Genomic DNA, 17949 nt, shown 5'->3' on the forward strand with positions numbered 1-17949 from the left:
CCTTTGATTATAATTAGAACATATCAGATTCATCCTCAATGAGCCAAGTCACTGGCCTCACCTTTCTCGGAGGAGAAAAGGCGTTTTCATTAGATCCTGGGAAAAGTTAGATAGCGCCTTGGCAGCGTCGCGCAGTCGACAGCCTACTCTCCCGTCGTCGCTTTGTTCCAGTAATGCAGAGAAAATTTATCTGCGCTCAAAGTTTTGCTCCGCGGGAATAACTTTGAAGGGCCCCGCATGCGCTGCTGTGTGCTCCGAGAGAAAGTGAGCAAGAGAGAGAGAGAGGAGAGAGAGAGAGAGAGGGAGAGAGAGAGAGAGAGAGGGAGAGAGAGGGAGAGAGAGAGAGAGAGAGAGAGAGAGAGAGAGAGAGAGGGACACGTTAATGCTAAGTTGACACGCTCAGCTATAGCCTTAGAGCCGCTGCTTGCTGCGGCAGCTCGTCGGTCTAACGACGAAACTTTCTTTACACGCACAGTTACAGGATATTAAAACGAGAGACTAGAGCTTGAGATGGCTGTATGCGAGAGTGAGTGCGAGCTTGCGTCAACCCGGTTTGTTATTAACCCTTTAAGGGAAGCGCTCGTTGTTGTTCACGAGGGTGTTCTGCGTGCTTACGTTAGATGCTTTTTGCGGCCTGCCACGCGCTAACGATGACCTACTTTCTTTTGGCCTTTCTCAGGAAGCCGTTAATAATTTCGACGTACGTTTCAAACGGGCTTGTTTTGCGTGCAAATAGGTCTGGAAAGCATTTTCAATGCGCTGTTGATACTTAGCTCTATAGGGTGTAAAGCTCGCGCTGAGTAAATAATGGTACCGTTATGTAGGTATCGTGCCAAAGTAACACTTCTTGAGAGGCAATGAATTTTGAGGTGATAAATTTTAGTCTGAAACTGCGTCTGAAACTGACGAACTTATCGCTTTTAAATTTTGAAATAACGATTGCTCATTTGCATATTTATTTACGTTCGTTGCATCACAAAGAAATATTACAATAATTTTGTTCTTATCACGGATTTGCGGAATGATGTACAAATTTGTTTGCACTTTGCGCATTACGTGCAGCTTACGTACTAATATAGGAGTACATCAAGAATCTATTTGAATATAACGTAATATGCGTGTCATCAAGAAAATATCTAAAAAGTGTAATCGATAAATAAACTTCAAAGAAGAATTATTAGGTTACGGAGACAGCACTTTCTCACTTGAGTTACTTAACATCACTTAAAATTATTGTACAATATCATTTTCCAGAACCATTTGGCCCTTTATATTTTCCAATTTTAAAAAAGATACAATACTAATGACTTTTCAACTCGCGACGTAACCCACTCCATCCTCTTCTCCCTCAAAAGATTCGCAAACCCTTTATTCCACAAAAAGACTTCTCCAATAAGCTGGAAATTTGCTGAAAATAAGCCAACAAGATTTCAGCAAAGGCATCCTTTTCCTTACCACAAACACACCCGCACATACACGTGTATTAAACCTGCACATGCTTGCAGCAAGCGATGAGAGTGCACAACTTCCTTATTAAATTTCCTCAGAACGCGAGCGCAACAATGCCTATTGTCGTGGCCTTACGCTGTATCGCTGTAGGTAGGTACTGCTCGGGCTTCTTCTAGCCTAGTAGCGCAACTTTCACGGCGGCAGCAGCAGCCCCGGCAATGAATAAACCTTTGTTTACAAGAATATTTTCCTTATTCAGCCTATAGGCCGAGCCAAGAGGGGGAGAGAAAGCCATCGCGCGAGCGGCGCTGTTAACCGATGACCCGAAGAGAGAGAGAGAGTATAAGGGAAACCGGAGCTCGACACAGCGCAGCGCCATACTAGCACGGGGCGCGATGCGGTTTTGTGGCGCCGGAGTTTCGCGGTTATGAAAACGAATGAAAACTCCAAATAACTTCGCCGTGCTGTTTGAGGCGTACGTGTGTACGGAGAAAATTAGTTTGTATAAATAGCGCGTTGGGCGAACGAAACGATTGTTTTTTTTTTCGTAGGTGTACACCCAAGCATATGCGGGTCACAGTCGCTCGCACGCAGCGTTATTGAAAAAGTTACAGCGTACGTTTGTTTAATAACGTTGGATAACAACCTTGTTTTTTCGAAAGAAATGAAGTTTTCGGTATTACGCTCCATGCGCACTCTAAGCAAGTTAAAAGAATGCACTATCCAAAGTTGAACCACGTTCCTTTGTCCTTCAATCTTTCACCGCGTAAACGGATAAGCAAGTTTCTTTCAATTTTTAAGTGGATTCTCACTACTGAAAGCGCGAGAAAAGTCACTTACAACTCGGGGAAAACTAACGCACACGTCCAGAAGGCGCGCACATTAGACAAAGTCAGTCGCACCACTGGAGAAAGAGAGAGAGAGGCGTTTTATCCATCTTCGCTCCGCACGTAGCACAACACGTAAAAATTGCGGAAGTTTACAACTAGAAAATAAGGTCAGATCTGCGCAAAACCCGCCCCTCTCGCACCGGATCAAAGATAGCAGTCCCGCACTCGAACTTTTCCAACTCATCGACTTTCCCCATCGTCGTCGTTGCAGTCATATCTAGAGTCGCGCGCGCAATCCGAGCTTGCAGCAAAATGGACTCAGACGCTCGGAAGAAGCATCCCATTGACTGCACTGCGCCTGCATCTTTCCGTTCGTGTACACATCGGGAAAAAAGTGAACAGAGGGAAAAGTGGTATATCGGTCATAGTTGCCGGCGACGGCAAAGTTTCATTTCGTTCGCTTGTATATGTGTGTATACGGAGGTGGCAAAGCTTCATATCCTGTGGGCGCGACAAACTTTGACGAGATTGCCTGAAATTCAGTGAACGCGAGCCGTCGATAAGAAGGTGCTATACATAGCGCGCGTCGAGTTGAGCTCCTTCGCGGGACAATTGTTCGCGCCCACTGGAGTTTCGAGAGCGCGGGCAAGTTCAACAAGCGCGAAGATCGAGGAAATGCATTCTGCGGGCATGTGTGTATGCGGCTTGTTACGCAGGGGGAGACGCCATCTGTGCAGTCTGCATGATGTGTCTGGCTGAAACTGCTTCGAGTTCGCCAAGGGGAACGAAGACAGAGGAGATATATTTTGTTGCGCTTTGTACGGTGTTTTATAGCTTTCTTTATGTTTAGAAGATGTGGCTGACCAATGCTGGGGTTTACTACTTGGAAGATTTTCAGCCGATGTGATAGGGTATGAGTTTGATGCGAAAATGTTTTGCATATTTAAAGCATAAAAATGTGCTTTATTGATTCGTAGCAAAATTGCAGATTACTAATTGCGAAACCACGCCCTTACACGAAAAGTCAAAGTCTTCCGAGTACCGACACTAATTTTTTAAGTACTTCTTCGGTAAGAGGATTATTTTCTCCATTTATAACAGAAGCATAATCTTTTTGAAAGCATTGTCAGCGGAGAAATAAAAAGTATACTGCAGTAGCGCCTCTTCTGAAATCAGATTACCTGCTAATGGATTTCGCTCTTTCAGCATCTCGCGCGCGGAGAACAGAGAGAAAAAGTCCCGGTAAGTCGCGGGCATTCGCGTGATTATACGCGACAAAACGAGAGCCTCGCCAAAGAAAGCGAGACGACAAACGAGTTAAGCGCACGGATCGATATCCGCGCGACGCGTCTACGCCTCTCTTCAACGTTATCGCGTCTCATCCGGCTGTTGCGATACGCCTCCCCGAGAAATAAATCGAGTCTTGGCGCTGTAACGACGTTTGACGCGTCGCGTCTCCTCCATTACATTCGGTCGTGTATACTAGCTGGGATCCTGCATCTTTCATATTTCCATCTCGTTCGCGCGCGCGCGCGACGCGCATTGTAGACGCAGCTGCAGGAGGAATTCACCCGGCGCGCACCCGCTCGATTATGCATACGAATTTTTAAAGCTGGGAGCAGCGCGCGGATTCTTCCCTGCTTCTTGCGCACACGACGCGCTCGGATCGAGATAGAGTATCTCCGGTTTGAGTTTGTGCAGCTGGATTTGTTTTACTCGGCGGAGCTATTAATGCGCTTGAGAGCTGGAGGGATGGATTTGTTTTTGGGAAATCATAATATTATGTTGAAATCGTTTCTTTGAGATTATTATCGAGAACGCAGTAAAATAATATCTTTTATTTGGAAGTTAAGAGAACTGATGCAAAATAAACTCGTTGTTATATGTGGCAAAGAGCTGATGCGAAAATCTACTGCTGTGATTTCATTACTCTAGATATTTGGCCGCGTGGATTTTCGCGAATCGTGAATTCATACCAGAAATAGCCCAGCAGATTGGAAGGAAAAGTCTGTAGCTATTAATAAAAACATTGGCTTTTAAGTCGGGTGCGTGTTGATAGGCCATATATTGGATTATTCAGGTGAGCTTGTAATTTAGCTTTTTCCGAGCCAATTAGCGCGTCGCCGCGCTGGTTTATGACAAAATAACCCAGTCTCGATGACGCGCGGCCAATATTCTCTGCGTGAGGGAGATTGACCGCTATGAAGCGGCTAGGCCATCGGCCTTTTGAAATTCAAATTCCGGAACGTATTAGATATTTTTTCTTTCAAATTCCGTTGTTACATTGTAAAAAAGCAATTTGATAAAAATTTTGACAGAAGAAGTCGATTACACGATTGTGGCTTTGAAGTTTTATTAATTTCACGCTTTTAATACACTGTATATGAAGTTGATATATATTGTAGGCTGGAGTAATTACGATGAGTGAAAAGATTATAACGACTTTTCTAAATGTAAAACGTTTCGAATCAGAAGAATTAATTAAGATATTTTTATCGACAGGCTACTAATTTGAGTGAATGATATGAAATGATCAATTAACTGTGCTTTTATTAAGTATACATGAAATTCATTAGCTTCCAACATCCATAACATCGTGATAAATTTAAAAGTGACAAGTCGACAAGAAGACGTAACCTACGAAGACATTGTCTTCACACCCACGAACCCGCAATTCCTCATTACGTCGATTCTCTCTTAAAATCTCCCGAAAAATGCATATGCATCAACGCGTCACTTACGTGGCCGTGGCGTTCGCATACGATCGAGCGTATACGTACTGCATATATGGCGGCGCACTAGAGCTGGCCGGCTGTCGCAACGCCGCGTCGACGATATTTCACGTAGCCGAGTGGACGTTCGCCCCCGTGTATAAAGCATCCTCCGTATAAATGTCCGTGACGTTTATACGGATTTGAATGTATTCACGTTGGGTCTTTTCACGCCAGCGCTGTGGAAGAGACCGACAGGAGGAGGAGGAGGAGAGAAAGGGGGTATTAGTTGCTGATTTACAAGCCCATCCTGCATGGCATTGACTTTTCCGCGACGCAGTGAGTTACGCGTGTCACGTATCTGTTGGCGAAAGGATTTTCATTTTTCCGAATGCACGCGGCGTTGCCGAGCGATGAAAGCCCTCTTTTGTTCTTTGTTTTCCGCCGTTTTTTGTTTATTGGTTTTGCTGAATCGAGTATCGAGTGCGCGACGGGAACAATTTTTCTGGTTTCTTGGTGTAGTTTTAATAAAAGGTTGTTGTTTGTTTTGTAGAGTTTCGATAGCAAGCGGCAGTAAAAAAATCGACCTGATCCAATCGTACAGTGTTGCCAAGATCGAAACGGTATACTAAAAAATCATTCGTATTCTTCTGATTTTCTATTTCGAATTTTAGCTGCGAAAAATTTTGAGCAAAAGATCATGACTGATAAGGATCCAGCGAAAGCACCCAAAATCGTTTCCTAACAGCAGCTTATCAAGAAGCAAACGTTAACGCCGAATCAGCAGCGCGGGACTCTAAAATCGATGAAAAATCAAGGGAAAGAGAAACGACCGTCCGAACTACCGCGCTGCCGTTGCAAGTCTCTCGTGTACACCTGAAGAATACAAATAGCCACGGTAAACTTTTCCGCGAAACTTGTGGTTGCGTTGTAGCGGCTTTTCTTACAGCTACCAGATAGCAGAAGCAAGGGGAAGATTTGTTAATGCCGCGCTCGGCCTGGTGAACGTAAATAAAGCGACCCAACGTGTTCTGGCATAGAAGATCAAAAATGCGATGTATTGTAAAGAACATACTGAATCATTGATGATATTTTGAGAAAGATTTACGCTGGTAAAAATTAAAAATAATTTGCCTTAAACGTTTTATAAAAGCATTTTTTGATATTGGAAAATACTTTTTCATCTGTTTGTTCTAATTCAATAAATTATATAGGTTTGTACGTGCCAAACTTGAATAACGCGTTTATAATTATAAAAGAACGCAAAAGTACAAAGTTGCGCACTGTCTGAAATATTAAATAACGAAAACGATGATTTATAGAGTTCGAGACGCTTTAGGTTACTTCGGTGGTTGCGTGATTAATTAAATTTTACTCCAAGTTGCAATACGGCGAGCCAAGTTCGTAAACTTTCAATCCCCTCGTGTACTTCCGAGGATATCACGGCATTAAAAATACATTTATTTATGGCTATCATAAAACTACTAAGTTAAACAGCACGCAGTAGAGCCGCGGCAAGATATAATTACGACCTACCATAACTTTTCCCCGAGTCTATACAAACGTGATATCGAAATCCTCTGGTGTTTTAATAGAGAAAACGTTACGCCTTATTTGCGCTAACTCTCACCCCTCTTCCTCGATTGCTTGCTCAACTTTTTCTTGTTTGTCTAGCTCCTCGTAAAAATACGACGAAAGCTCTCGCTTCTCGGGTTCCCGCACTTTTTCCTCCAGCTACTGCACGCCGTCGTCTTTTGTGCGCCGTGTTTTCGGCATAAAACGGCGAGAGCAAGGAATTTTCGAGCGCCTGGCAAAATGACTTCTCAGATGCTCCCCGGGGCGGACGAAACTATTCGGCTCGTGACTGGCTGTTAAACATTATACGATTCGATGAAGCGCGAAAGCTCGATAAAGCTTTCTTTGAAATTTACGAGACTATGTCCGCTCGATACGCGTGGAAAAATGCGCCCGATATCGAAAAGTATATTCTAATACGAATATAAGCAAACGAAAACAACGCTCGTCTGCGATCGAATTTCGATTGAATTATTCGGGAGATGGCTATTCGGACAAGTAGGTGAAAAAAAGTGCATATTGCTTATCGATTTTTCAGTTTGCCGCGCGCTACACGAAAAAAGCATTCCTTGCTCCATTTTATAAAGTTGGATAGGGTTTTGCGATTATGTATTCATGAACTGGAAGCGCGACGGCTTGCGATGAAAATTTTCTTTGATCGCGAGAGATGCGAAAATAATGTAATGCGTCGCGCATGAAAATTAGCATTTGGCAACGTGCGTGTTTACTGATGCGTTACACGAATATGCGATACTGTAATTAGGTTCGATGAAAGATTTATCGGGTAATTATATTGCTTCGTAAAATACAAGCTCGTTCGTTCGAATTTAATTAAAAGGCGAATTATAATACTGTTTGATATATCTCATAGAAGCCGTTTTAATTTTTATGAAAATTTTCGCTTGAAATTCATCATCGTTGGCAAGCGCTAGTACCATCGATAGCAGTGAAAAACCAAGACAGCGATATAACCATAATTTAAATTTCCCACACAGAAACTCCACCTCAACTCGCGATGTTTTCCAGTCTCCTCGTTGCAACCATTAAACTTCCGTTTCTTAGCGCTTGCGTGAGCAAGGCCACGAAGAAAATTTTACAGAGGAACTCAACCGAGTGAGTCACGTTTTTAACGGTAAGCACGTATTGCCCTGCCGGTTGAAGGAAAGAAGTGTTATATAGAAAAGGGATAGAGAGAAAGCCGAGGATGCCCATTGACAGCTGTTTATCGACAGCCTGCGGAATTGTAGTTTTACGATTTTATACGTCTGCCGCGAGCGAAGGGCCGAGGCGTTGTGGACGCGACGTTGCGGCCGCTCGTAAAAGCGGGAATCGAGTCGGCTGTGTGACGTAAAAGTAATTTCAGCATCGACAGGAATTTCAAAATGTTTCGGCAGAATGGAAAATTAACGAGTTACCTTTCATCGCGATAGAGCTTAATGAAGTATTTGGATGTAATTTTCGTATGGAGAATCCGATCGAATATTATCGCGAAAACGCCCGGCATTAAAATATTTCGACGATTTTTAAAATACGTTTTCATCCCTCGCGCGCGCATCTTCTTCGAGAAAGAAATTTATTATTTCAGAGTAAAATCCATGAATTACGTGTAATAACGAACCCTACCCCTATGCACACCAATCCTCATTTAGCGTAAGATCAGAGTAGGCGAGAAAAAATACCGCCACCTACTCACTGCAGGACGTAAATCAGGATTTTCGAGGTAGTGCCCGAGCTCGATATTTTCAACTACTCTCCGTACGAGGCTATACATAGCAACGCCCTTATATACTCCAACGTATACTTTCGATAATCAGCAGTCTACTACCCAAGCTTCATGCGGCATCATTGACGTCTATCACGCCTGATACTCTGATAACGCGTATTTTTTCGAACTCGCATCAGCCTCGCGGGCATCGATACGGAAGAGCCAAGTACTTGATCAATCGCGCGCACGTGTGATATGCTGTTTCATTGCTTTTTTTTCGCGAAGGGCAGATGAAGCGAAAGCAATACTTTGGATAATAGCAGCAGAGGGATACCTCGTTTTGGAAAAAAATATCACTTTTTTCGTGTCAGAGCAGCCTTTGCGTTTTGCAATTTGTTTATGGAAGTTGAAGAGTAGAGATCTGAATTTTCACGAGGACTTTCGGTCGGAAATTGTCGATGAATTCATCGAAGCGATCGACTTCTTGGTTCGTAATATTTTATTATTATAATAGCGTAAACTGATTTGGATGGAAATTGTATTATGTTGTGCATTATATTCTCTAATATTATGAATTAATCGATTTAAATATATGAGAATAAGTACTGTGATATGTGAGCGAGTTCCCTTAATATTCCCATTTGCTATACATCTAAAATTCCACACGCAATCATTGTTATACATCACAAAATCAAGATAATACATGGAAATTATGTACATACAAGGGCATTAAATGAATTTAGAGGATTGTTAATTCGTTGCTATTCAGAATTGTGCATAATACTATGCAGCGGGATGAAATCCATGAAATTCGCATCGTCTGAAGTACAGAGATAATCATACGTGAGAGTTTATTCATGCTTAAAATATCTATTTGTAATGCATTTAATTGCATGTATTAATAGAAAGTCATCTATGTTGAAACATGACATATCTTTTCTGAGATAATTTTGCCGTAAAAAATGCCATAAAAATTGCCGTAAATCAGCGATAATCTTGGGTTGAGGTGTACTCGCAATGAATTTTACCGTTCTCAGGAACATTTGAAATACAGATGATTCGGATATTACACAATAATCATATATGTTGTAGCTGGCCATCTTTTTTGGACCATTCGAAATTCACATTCTCATTGTCTCAAGTCCCTCCTGTAAACACCGCTGAATTTCCAAAGTAATACGTCTACGAAAGAATAATATTTTCAGCCAAGAAGAATCCAAACGTCAATAAACGCGGATAGAAGAACCCAAGCGCGAGATACTCATATCCGTAAACGTCCGAAATCTAAGGCGTATTACGAGGCGAAATCAACTCACGTAGCAACGCTTTAATATACACAGGCTGCGCTGCAGCTATATTATAGCGACCGAACACGCCGCAAAAATAAACGATGGCAAGGGCGCACTGCACAAGTCTGTATAGCTATAGCTACATATACGTATATGTATACACATCCCTTAGCTCAGCCAACGCGAAACGGATTCCAGAACTAGCAGGGGGTGAAATTCAGCAGTCGGAGGCGATTCCACGTCGCGGCGCGCGCACCTTATTTATTTGATTACTAATTACGGCGCACACCTCTCGGCTTAAACGACTCACGTCTCAATTTCGCCTCGGCACACGCGGCACGGTTTAGCGTTTCCAAGGACTTGGACGCCTCCGCGAGGAATTGGCTGAATGGGACGAAGCTTTCTCTCTCTCCCCCTCTCTCCCTCTCTCTCTCTCTCTCTCTCTCTCACTCTCTCTCTTTCTCTCTCTCTCTCTCTCTCTCTCTCTCTCTCTCTCTCTCTCTCTCTCTCTCTCTCTCTCTCTCTCTCTCTGCCTTTGCAGGTAATTACGCCGGAGACGATGAGAATTGGGTAATGTTTGTAGCGGTGTGATGCCATTGAAATTGAGTGGCCCGTTGATTTCGAGCTTTCACGCGATAATGGGATTCGTTAGTGCTTATCGTTGATAGCTATGGTTGCTGGTAGATAATGGCGATGGTTTACGACAATTTATGACAGATTAGGTTTAACGAATAAATAACAGAGGCATTTTTCCATTTTCCGCCAAAAGCGCGTACATCTAAACGAAATGACGACATATCATCAGCAAATCAAACACAACACCGTATACAATTGGCAACTCCATGCGCACACGCTATCATTATTCACAGTCTCTCGAGCATCGCCAGGTAAACAAGTGCACTCCAGAGCTAGCATCATGCGTGCATTCACAGTGGCTATACACGCATATATAGGCTGGTCAGCGTGTGTACAGGATGCTCTACACAGAGCCTATATGGCAAATTGACCCTTGACTTTCGCGTGGAATATTCTACTCTGGCGGATTGCCGGGGGATTGCTTTATCGTCGAACTCGCGAGAAAGTTCCGGGTCCCTATCGCGTTTCGAGGAAACTCCGCGTGCAACCAAATTCGCCAGCTTTCTCTCTTGAGCTGCTACTGCTGTTGCTATACGACGGCTTTCGGGGGTTGGCCTCAAGACGCCTCGCGCTCGAATTTTCTAGCTTGGAGATACGTGAGCTGCAGTCCGTCAGAGTATATGAGGTCGTCTTTGGAGAGTGTCAGCGAGGAGGATCGGCTGTACACGTGAAATCATGCGATACGACGGGGTTCGGATTGACGATAGTCCTAATTTTATTGCGACGAGGAAGATAGAAGGGTTGCATTAGATCGCTGATAATACCTTAAGGCTGTTTCAGCCAAGTGATCGAGGCCGAAAGTTTGCTTCGCTATGGAAAGCCTGTTAGCCCACGCGCCGTGAACGTTTATTCAGCTCACAGCTGAACTCGCTTGGCTACAGCTGCAGGTATACACGCTAAGCATTCACGATTTACGAATACGTGAAATTTCGTCCGTGTTTGCTCGCTTAATCAAATGTGTTAATATTTGATATGCTTGTCGTATTCGGAATTTGAATAATTTCGAATACAACAACGACAACAACAAATATCGCCGTATACAATAAACTTTTCTTTCTTTAATCATGATCAAAGGTAATAACTCACCGAAAGATCGCGTAATGTTATTCGACAGCTTACGAGAATCTGTATAACTGTCGTGGAAGTATGAGAAGGCGTAGCGATGTCGATGTTGATGGTTCGCTATGACGATCGTGGCGGTCGCCAGCGTCAGTATGAGCCTCGACCCCCAAGCTCGGCCCAAAGACATTCTCCTCCCTCAGCACTCGCATCCCCTGCGGTTCAGCCTCAATTTGCCACGAACAAACGCTCAATTGCGGACTCGGACGATCTATGCTTCTGATGCTGTGTACTGCTGCTGCTTCTCTGTAACGATAATTTACGCGATTACGCTATTAGTGACCTTTAATCGTGTAAAGTTTTAAACTTCGTTACTTATAATTACTCGAGCATTATATGGATGAGAGTTTTGAAGGTTGCGATTATCAAGAGCTCGGTCATTGCAGATGACTTTTTTAATTTACTTATTACGATTACCACATGAAAAAGATATGCATTTTATTATAGTAAAACGTCCATTTATATTTGACCAAATGAATTTGAAATGGATCGTTTATCACTCGAAATAAAAGGCATATCGCTTTCCGTTATCTTAATATTGATGAATTAGTGAAGCTTCATTCTTTATCATTGCAAAAATGGTTATCATGCTCTTTTCATCGTAATCCAGCGTATATATTAATTATACTTATACTGTGTGGAGAAAAATCTAAAAATGTACAAACAAAAACTTCATGGAATTTCAAGTCTATTCTCATTATAATGTGTATAAGAAACTCTTGGAAGGAGCATCTTTTTGTGCGTTGTGCAAGTAGAAAAATACGCGATATGTCAGCAGCAATTCAATTGTGTGCCAGAAGCAAAGCAAACTTCAAAAGTAAAGAACTTTTTAATAATGAAAAATTGTCCTTTCAGTCACTAATAAAACGTCGCTTTGTTAGATCTTCTTGCGCAATAGCACTAGAAAGGTGTATTTACGCATATTACGTATGAATCGTCTGAAAGCTAGAGATTCCCCAGACAATGCTGTAATGTACGCGAGGTTGGTTAATATACGTGCATTATTATGAGGCCGTCGTTGACCTATGTGTAACCGCTGAACATCGATTTGTGTAGGATAGTAATATCCGGATCATCTGTTTTGGATAATCAACGTTATCGATTCTTGTTGTATTACCATAATCCGCGTACGGAGTATTTGCATCTTTTCATTGTTTCTATTCGTAAACCTTTGCAGTATGGGCATTTCACGTTTGTCACATAAAAACAAGCCCACGTTTCGTTCATTCCATTCATATCATTAAAATCTATAATACACAGAACATAATAACAATGATAATAAGTCGAAAGAATTCTACAAGAGAGGCAATTTTTCTTACCATCAGAGAGCGACTCATTCTCTTTTCATCGCACATTTACAGTAAGTTATTACTCTTCGTCTTGCCGGGAAATCGTATTCCCCATCCCCACAAATTCATTTATCCATCGATCCGCTTGTCGATGAAAGTAAATAAATTCTACTCTTGTACAGCCCCGTCCACGGCAAATAGAACCCGGTGAGATCGCCTGAATAAACCGTATGTCATTGCGAATAAAGTTACAAGAAATCTTGTTTACACTTGGCATCCGATACTTCTTCTATCAAATCAATTCTAGATTCAAATAATGTTTCGCCGGATGTTCTGTAATACATGCGCGATGATGGAACTTTTGCATTAACCTTGATTAGATATTCGTAAAAAATCATTTATTCCTGAACGATCAAGAGAAAGTACAGATCGTTATACGTAAGCAAAACGAGCGGATCACCGCACGAAATTTTTCCGCTGATCAATCAATCTCCCTCACCGAACATTAGCGCGGGTGCGATCGGCTCTTTTGAATAATTAAAATCAGGTGGGCGTTCGGTCGACTTGGCGCCCGCGCACGATCGATATTATTAGCGAGGCAGAACCACTTCATTTAAATGAAAATCGCTGTTTGAATATCGAATAACGAAGTCAGCGCACAAGCGGCTCATCAATGTCGCTCATTTGCATTATGATCCAATCAGAAGGAAGTCGCGCGCAAGTCTACTGAGCGTTAATGGTAAATAATATGCTCGACGCGGATAAGCCGATAGAAGTGGGCGAGCTTTTTTTCTACTGCCTTGTTTGCAACGGAATTATCTTTGTAGAGTTCCTTTAATGAAAACCCAAACAAGAGTCTATTTTCTTTCTTGATTAAATGAAACTTGTACGAGTTAATCTGGCGATCCTGTTGTATACAGTATACGTTTTTTTTATCTAATTTTGATACGTACATTCTTATTGCAATATTATACAAAAATGCTTTTGTGTATGTTAAAGACAACGAACGCCCGACTGATTGAGCGAGCTCTTTTATCACTACACTTGGCGACAAATGTCACTTATAGCGATATAGAAAGAAGAACGAAGAAAAGTAGTGGAAACAAAAGAAGTACGGCGATGCGAAGCCAGCTCGCAGAGAGACAGGCGCAAATAAAAAATTAACGAAGCGTCGTAGTCGATGCCGCGTCTACAGGGGCGTGAGATCCATTGTTCTGAGGCGCAGGAGATAAAAATCTTCGATACGCGCGAGAATTCCAAGTTCTGTCGTTAGCGATTGTTCTTCCTTCTATTTTTAGATATCTACCATCAGGAATGAAATATTTCATTGATGATTTACGACCAAATATGTAGTTTTAATAGATAAAATATTGTTCAAATATTCAGTAAAAAATTTTGATGAAGAGCAATAAGCGGAAAAATACAACTATCTTTAGATGAGAAAACCATTTGTAAGGTTATCTTTCTGAAGATTTTTCATGCAACTAGAAGTTATTTAGTAGAATCGTTTTTAATGCTCCTTTACCAATTTAAAACTTAAACATTTATCTTTACTCTCGTTCTCACGCTAGACGTGCAAACTTACTCACGACAAAGAGGCGACTATACACACCGGTGCACGAGCACACGGATACGGTACGTTACCTCCTTCGAGACTACGAGGATGGATTACGACAAGCTAGAGCTGAGGGCTAAGGTCCGAGAGGAGCCATGATACATCATGCATGGAGTATCGCCAAAATCAATCGGGTGAGACGATGCTCAAATGGAGCCTTTAATAGGCGTGTCTCGATAATTCCTCTATATAGCTATATCATCAAAGACGAGCCTTAATCCATTTCAAGGAACTTTATTGACAGTGTCGATAATGGTGTGATGAATCTTGTTATACCCGAATAATGACGTTAGCCAGAATCCATTATATCGTGATCTTCGAGAACAGGAGTAAAATGTGTTAATGTAAAATAATGCAGTATTACCGTAACAGATAGTATTGAGGATTATTTAGTATATTTTTCAAACTAGAGAAACATTAGATGAATCGGGACTCATTCTGTCAGTTGAATTCTCTGAGGGCTTCAGACTAATAAAGATTCTAATCTTCAGCTGTCTTTGATTTTGCATGAAAACTCTCACGTGTGCATACACACATGTCCACTTTCAAAGTCTTCCCTCGAACTTTGCGCAGACAGAGAGCGGCGGCGGCGGCAAGTGAGCGCACCGGGCAAAGAGTAGAGAGAAATAGGAGGGCAGGTATAGGTAGGGAGTAATAGAGGCGAGGCGAGCAGTGCTTGAAATTCAACCTGCGCTGCCTTTGGCCTGCATCGAGACTTGGGTTCGTTATACGATAAGATGGATCGGCTCTTTGATCGGAGGGAAGAGCTAGGCTTTACGGACCTCCACAGGTAACCAAATGCCCTCGGAGTCTCAATGGGGAAAAAAGGTTATCGGCTATCCTCCCTGGTCGCCCTATGTCAATCGATGCTTATCTGTGACGGGAGCATATTTTATATGTAGATGCGTACAGATATACATATGTATGGACGATTCATCGAGAATATCCAAGCTCGAAGTTCCAGTTTTTTCTTCCATCGTGCGCTACAGGAGACACTGAATAGCGGCGAGTGGATGCAAATCCAGCATATTTTTTTATGGCTACGCGAAGCCGATTTTATGCGAAACGGTCTTTTCTCGAAGAGCTCGATGCGCCATATACGCTTTAGCCTAAAGCAATTTCATCCCGAGAATCATGATTTTTACGATCTCATTTTTTCTTTTACGATGCTGTCGTAATTAGAGGGCTCGTAAAAAAATTACCTATTCGCCTCCAGAAGTGGGTTAATGTTATGATACGATTGGGCGAAAAAATTATAATGCGTTCCACGCTTTTTATGAATATTTACCGGTTAAGATAATGGCGGATTAATTTATAGGGTGCTTGAATCTTGGTGGATAATGCGGCGGAACGCAAATATGCTCGCGTTTACTGGGAATTAATAATACTTCAAGAGAATGTTGCGAGATTAGAAACTAGATACTTGGTATCTCAATTTCATCCGTCAAAGCTCCTTTCAGGCTTACTGTATCAAATAATTTTTTACAAATTTCGTTATTTCGTTATTATAGTATTCAGATCTCAAACGATAATTAACGATTAATTGGAAACTATATTATGAAAATCTCATTACGATATTTTCATAAAAGCTCGACTTTATCTTTATCATGAAATATTTATGTACAGAGTTTTCATCAACAACACTAAATTTGTATAAATGAAGCAACGATAGGAATCCGACATAATAAAGCAGATGCGAATAAAGTAGCGCGTATCTTTTATAAGGATTACATGCGCAAACAGAGCTAATAAACACAAAAACACCCCTTTATGAAAAAGAGATCCTTTAGATTCACAAGGAAAGGTAACTTGATAAAATCATTACTCAGAACGTATAAATAAATAAACAATGTAATCTCCTACTCATCTAGCGCCATACACGACTCGTCGCGGCTTGTAATCCGAGAGCTCGAGCTGACTGAAGTGTATAACGTGCCCGAAGCCTGAGGAAACATGCTGGGATCTTCGCCCAACTAATTTGCATTATTAATACGCTTATGCTTGCTAAACTTAGCTGCTTTTAAGGGTTCTGCTTAGTGCGAAGACGAAACAATATCTGAAGATACGACCTCGTCATGATTTGATTCGACAATGATATGAGTATACGTATGAATGGTAACTAAAACGATTTATTTTAATTTAGATATCGTAACGACGTTAATATAAATTACAATTTGTAATATTGGTGCATCGCCCGGTTTCGGTACGTATGCACAAGTGTATTATAAGTAAACTAAAAACGGAATCCCACAAAGTTCGTAGCTTCTACGATAAAGCTGAGCAAGCAACGAAGAAAATCGCAACGGGCTACAGCCGTCGGCAGGTCTTTGCACCCTTTTCTCAAGCTTCCACAGGAGTCAATTTAACGAGGCTAATTCGCGGGGGCAGGTGCTCGGGGACTTCAACGGATGCTATTACGAATGAGTTACTTTTAATTGATTGGCCGCGAAGAGCGCTCTCTCGCGCGCGCCAGAGATAGAGAAGGATAAGCGAGGTGAGTCAGATGTGAATTAATGCTCCTCAGCTCGCTGTATATCTACACACGCCGTGGGAAACTAGGGGAAAGTTTCGGGCGAGTTTAATGGCGAGACTCCCTCTCTCTTTTGCTCTTTCTCTCTCTTCTACTTGAGCTCGCCAGTCTTTTCTTTGATACTTATCCGGGAAGTTTATGCGCGGGCAGCCTGTTTATAAATCCAAATTTAACTTTTTCATGTTTCTTGCTATTTATTTGTTTTGGCTACGGTTGCACGGCCAGCGCAGCGACGGCTCCAGGTTCACCAAGCCTCCCGAGGCACAGTCTAATTTGGCGATGTACCGAAGATTAATTGGCTTGGAGATGGAATATAAAGTTACAGCTAGCTCAAGTTACTCCTGTGAAATGGTTGATGCCGCTGCGAAACACTCAATAAAATTGGCCGTTTATTCGCAGATTCGTAACTTGGAACGAACTTTTATGATGAAAGCGTTAATTTCTAGGACAGATGCAACAAAATCTTCGGAGTTGAATTGCATTACATGTTTCTTATCCGAATACGATGAAAAAAGATTGTTGAAACTCAATTTCAATGCCTTGTCTGACATAAATTTCGGCGTACTACTTGAATAATTTTATCAGAGTTGAAATTAAATACCGATGAAACATAAATTAAATCAAGCTTTTAATTAACAGTCAGAATACGTTCGAAGAACCATACTCGTGGAGAAATAGATTTAGTAACTTCTGTCAAAACGACTTTCACGAGACTAAAATAACTCGAACATCAACCTATTACACGTGAAGAGTAGTTCATTATTCAATATACTCTCGTTCGTCTAAGACGCTCGTATCCACGGAAATTCGTTCCAGTTCCACGCCAACAAAGCCACGTGACAACCGTCACGCTCGACAGCGTTTCCGATCTCAATCTAGAGAAAATTTCCCACTAAAGCTCTCGCAAGCTCCTTTCTCCTCGCGAGACAAGCGCATCATCTTACAACGACCGGCGAAACTCGAAAATCCCTTTCCCGCGCTCCCACACTCGCGCCAGCGAACAAGCACATCTACAAGTGTCCAGTCGACACTCGTCGCCTCGTCCTGTACCTCGAGACGAGAAACGTATCATATTTCTTCGGCCCATCGTGCGAAGTATTCATCTTCATCCCTCCGGCCGACTTATCATAATACCCACTCGGCCTTTCCTCTTCAGCGTTTCCCTTCCTCCTCTTCCTCTTTCTCTCTCCCTCTCTGTCTC

At 42.1% G+C, this 17949-nt stretch overlaps 1 protein-coding gene and 1 long non-coding RNA gene across 3 annotated transcripts in view; one reads left to right on the forward strand and one right to left on the reverse strand.

Annotated features, from left to right (window-relative positions):
* LOC100678545 (zwei Ig domain protein zig-8) overlaps window positions 1–17949 on the reverse strand; it is a 73888-nt gene that overhangs the window by 23159 nt on the left and 32780 nt on the right. For both annotated transcript variants that reach the window (XM_008205075.4, XM_031924349.2), the window contains one exon: window positions 11282–11560. In XM_008205075.4, coding sequence (XP_008203297.2) covers window positions 11282–11444 — 163 coding nt within the window. In that variant the 5' untranslated portion in view covers window positions 11445–11560. The remainder of the gene's footprint in view (window positions 1–11281; window positions 11561–17949) is intronic.
* On the forward strand, window positions 5457–6130 carry LOC116738513. The gene is made up of 2 exons (XR_004344636.1): window positions 5457–5588; window positions 5665–6130. It is a non-coding gene; the product is annotated as an uncharacterized LOC116738513 (long non-coding RNA).

Source organism: Nasonia vitripennis, chromosome 2 (assembly GCF_009193385.2).
Source record: "Nasonia vitripennis strain AsymCx chromosome 2, Nvit_psr_1.1, whole genome shotgun sequence".
Taxonomy (NCBI): Eukaryota; Metazoa; Arthropoda; class Insecta; order Hymenoptera; family Pteromalidae; genus Nasonia; species Nasonia vitripennis.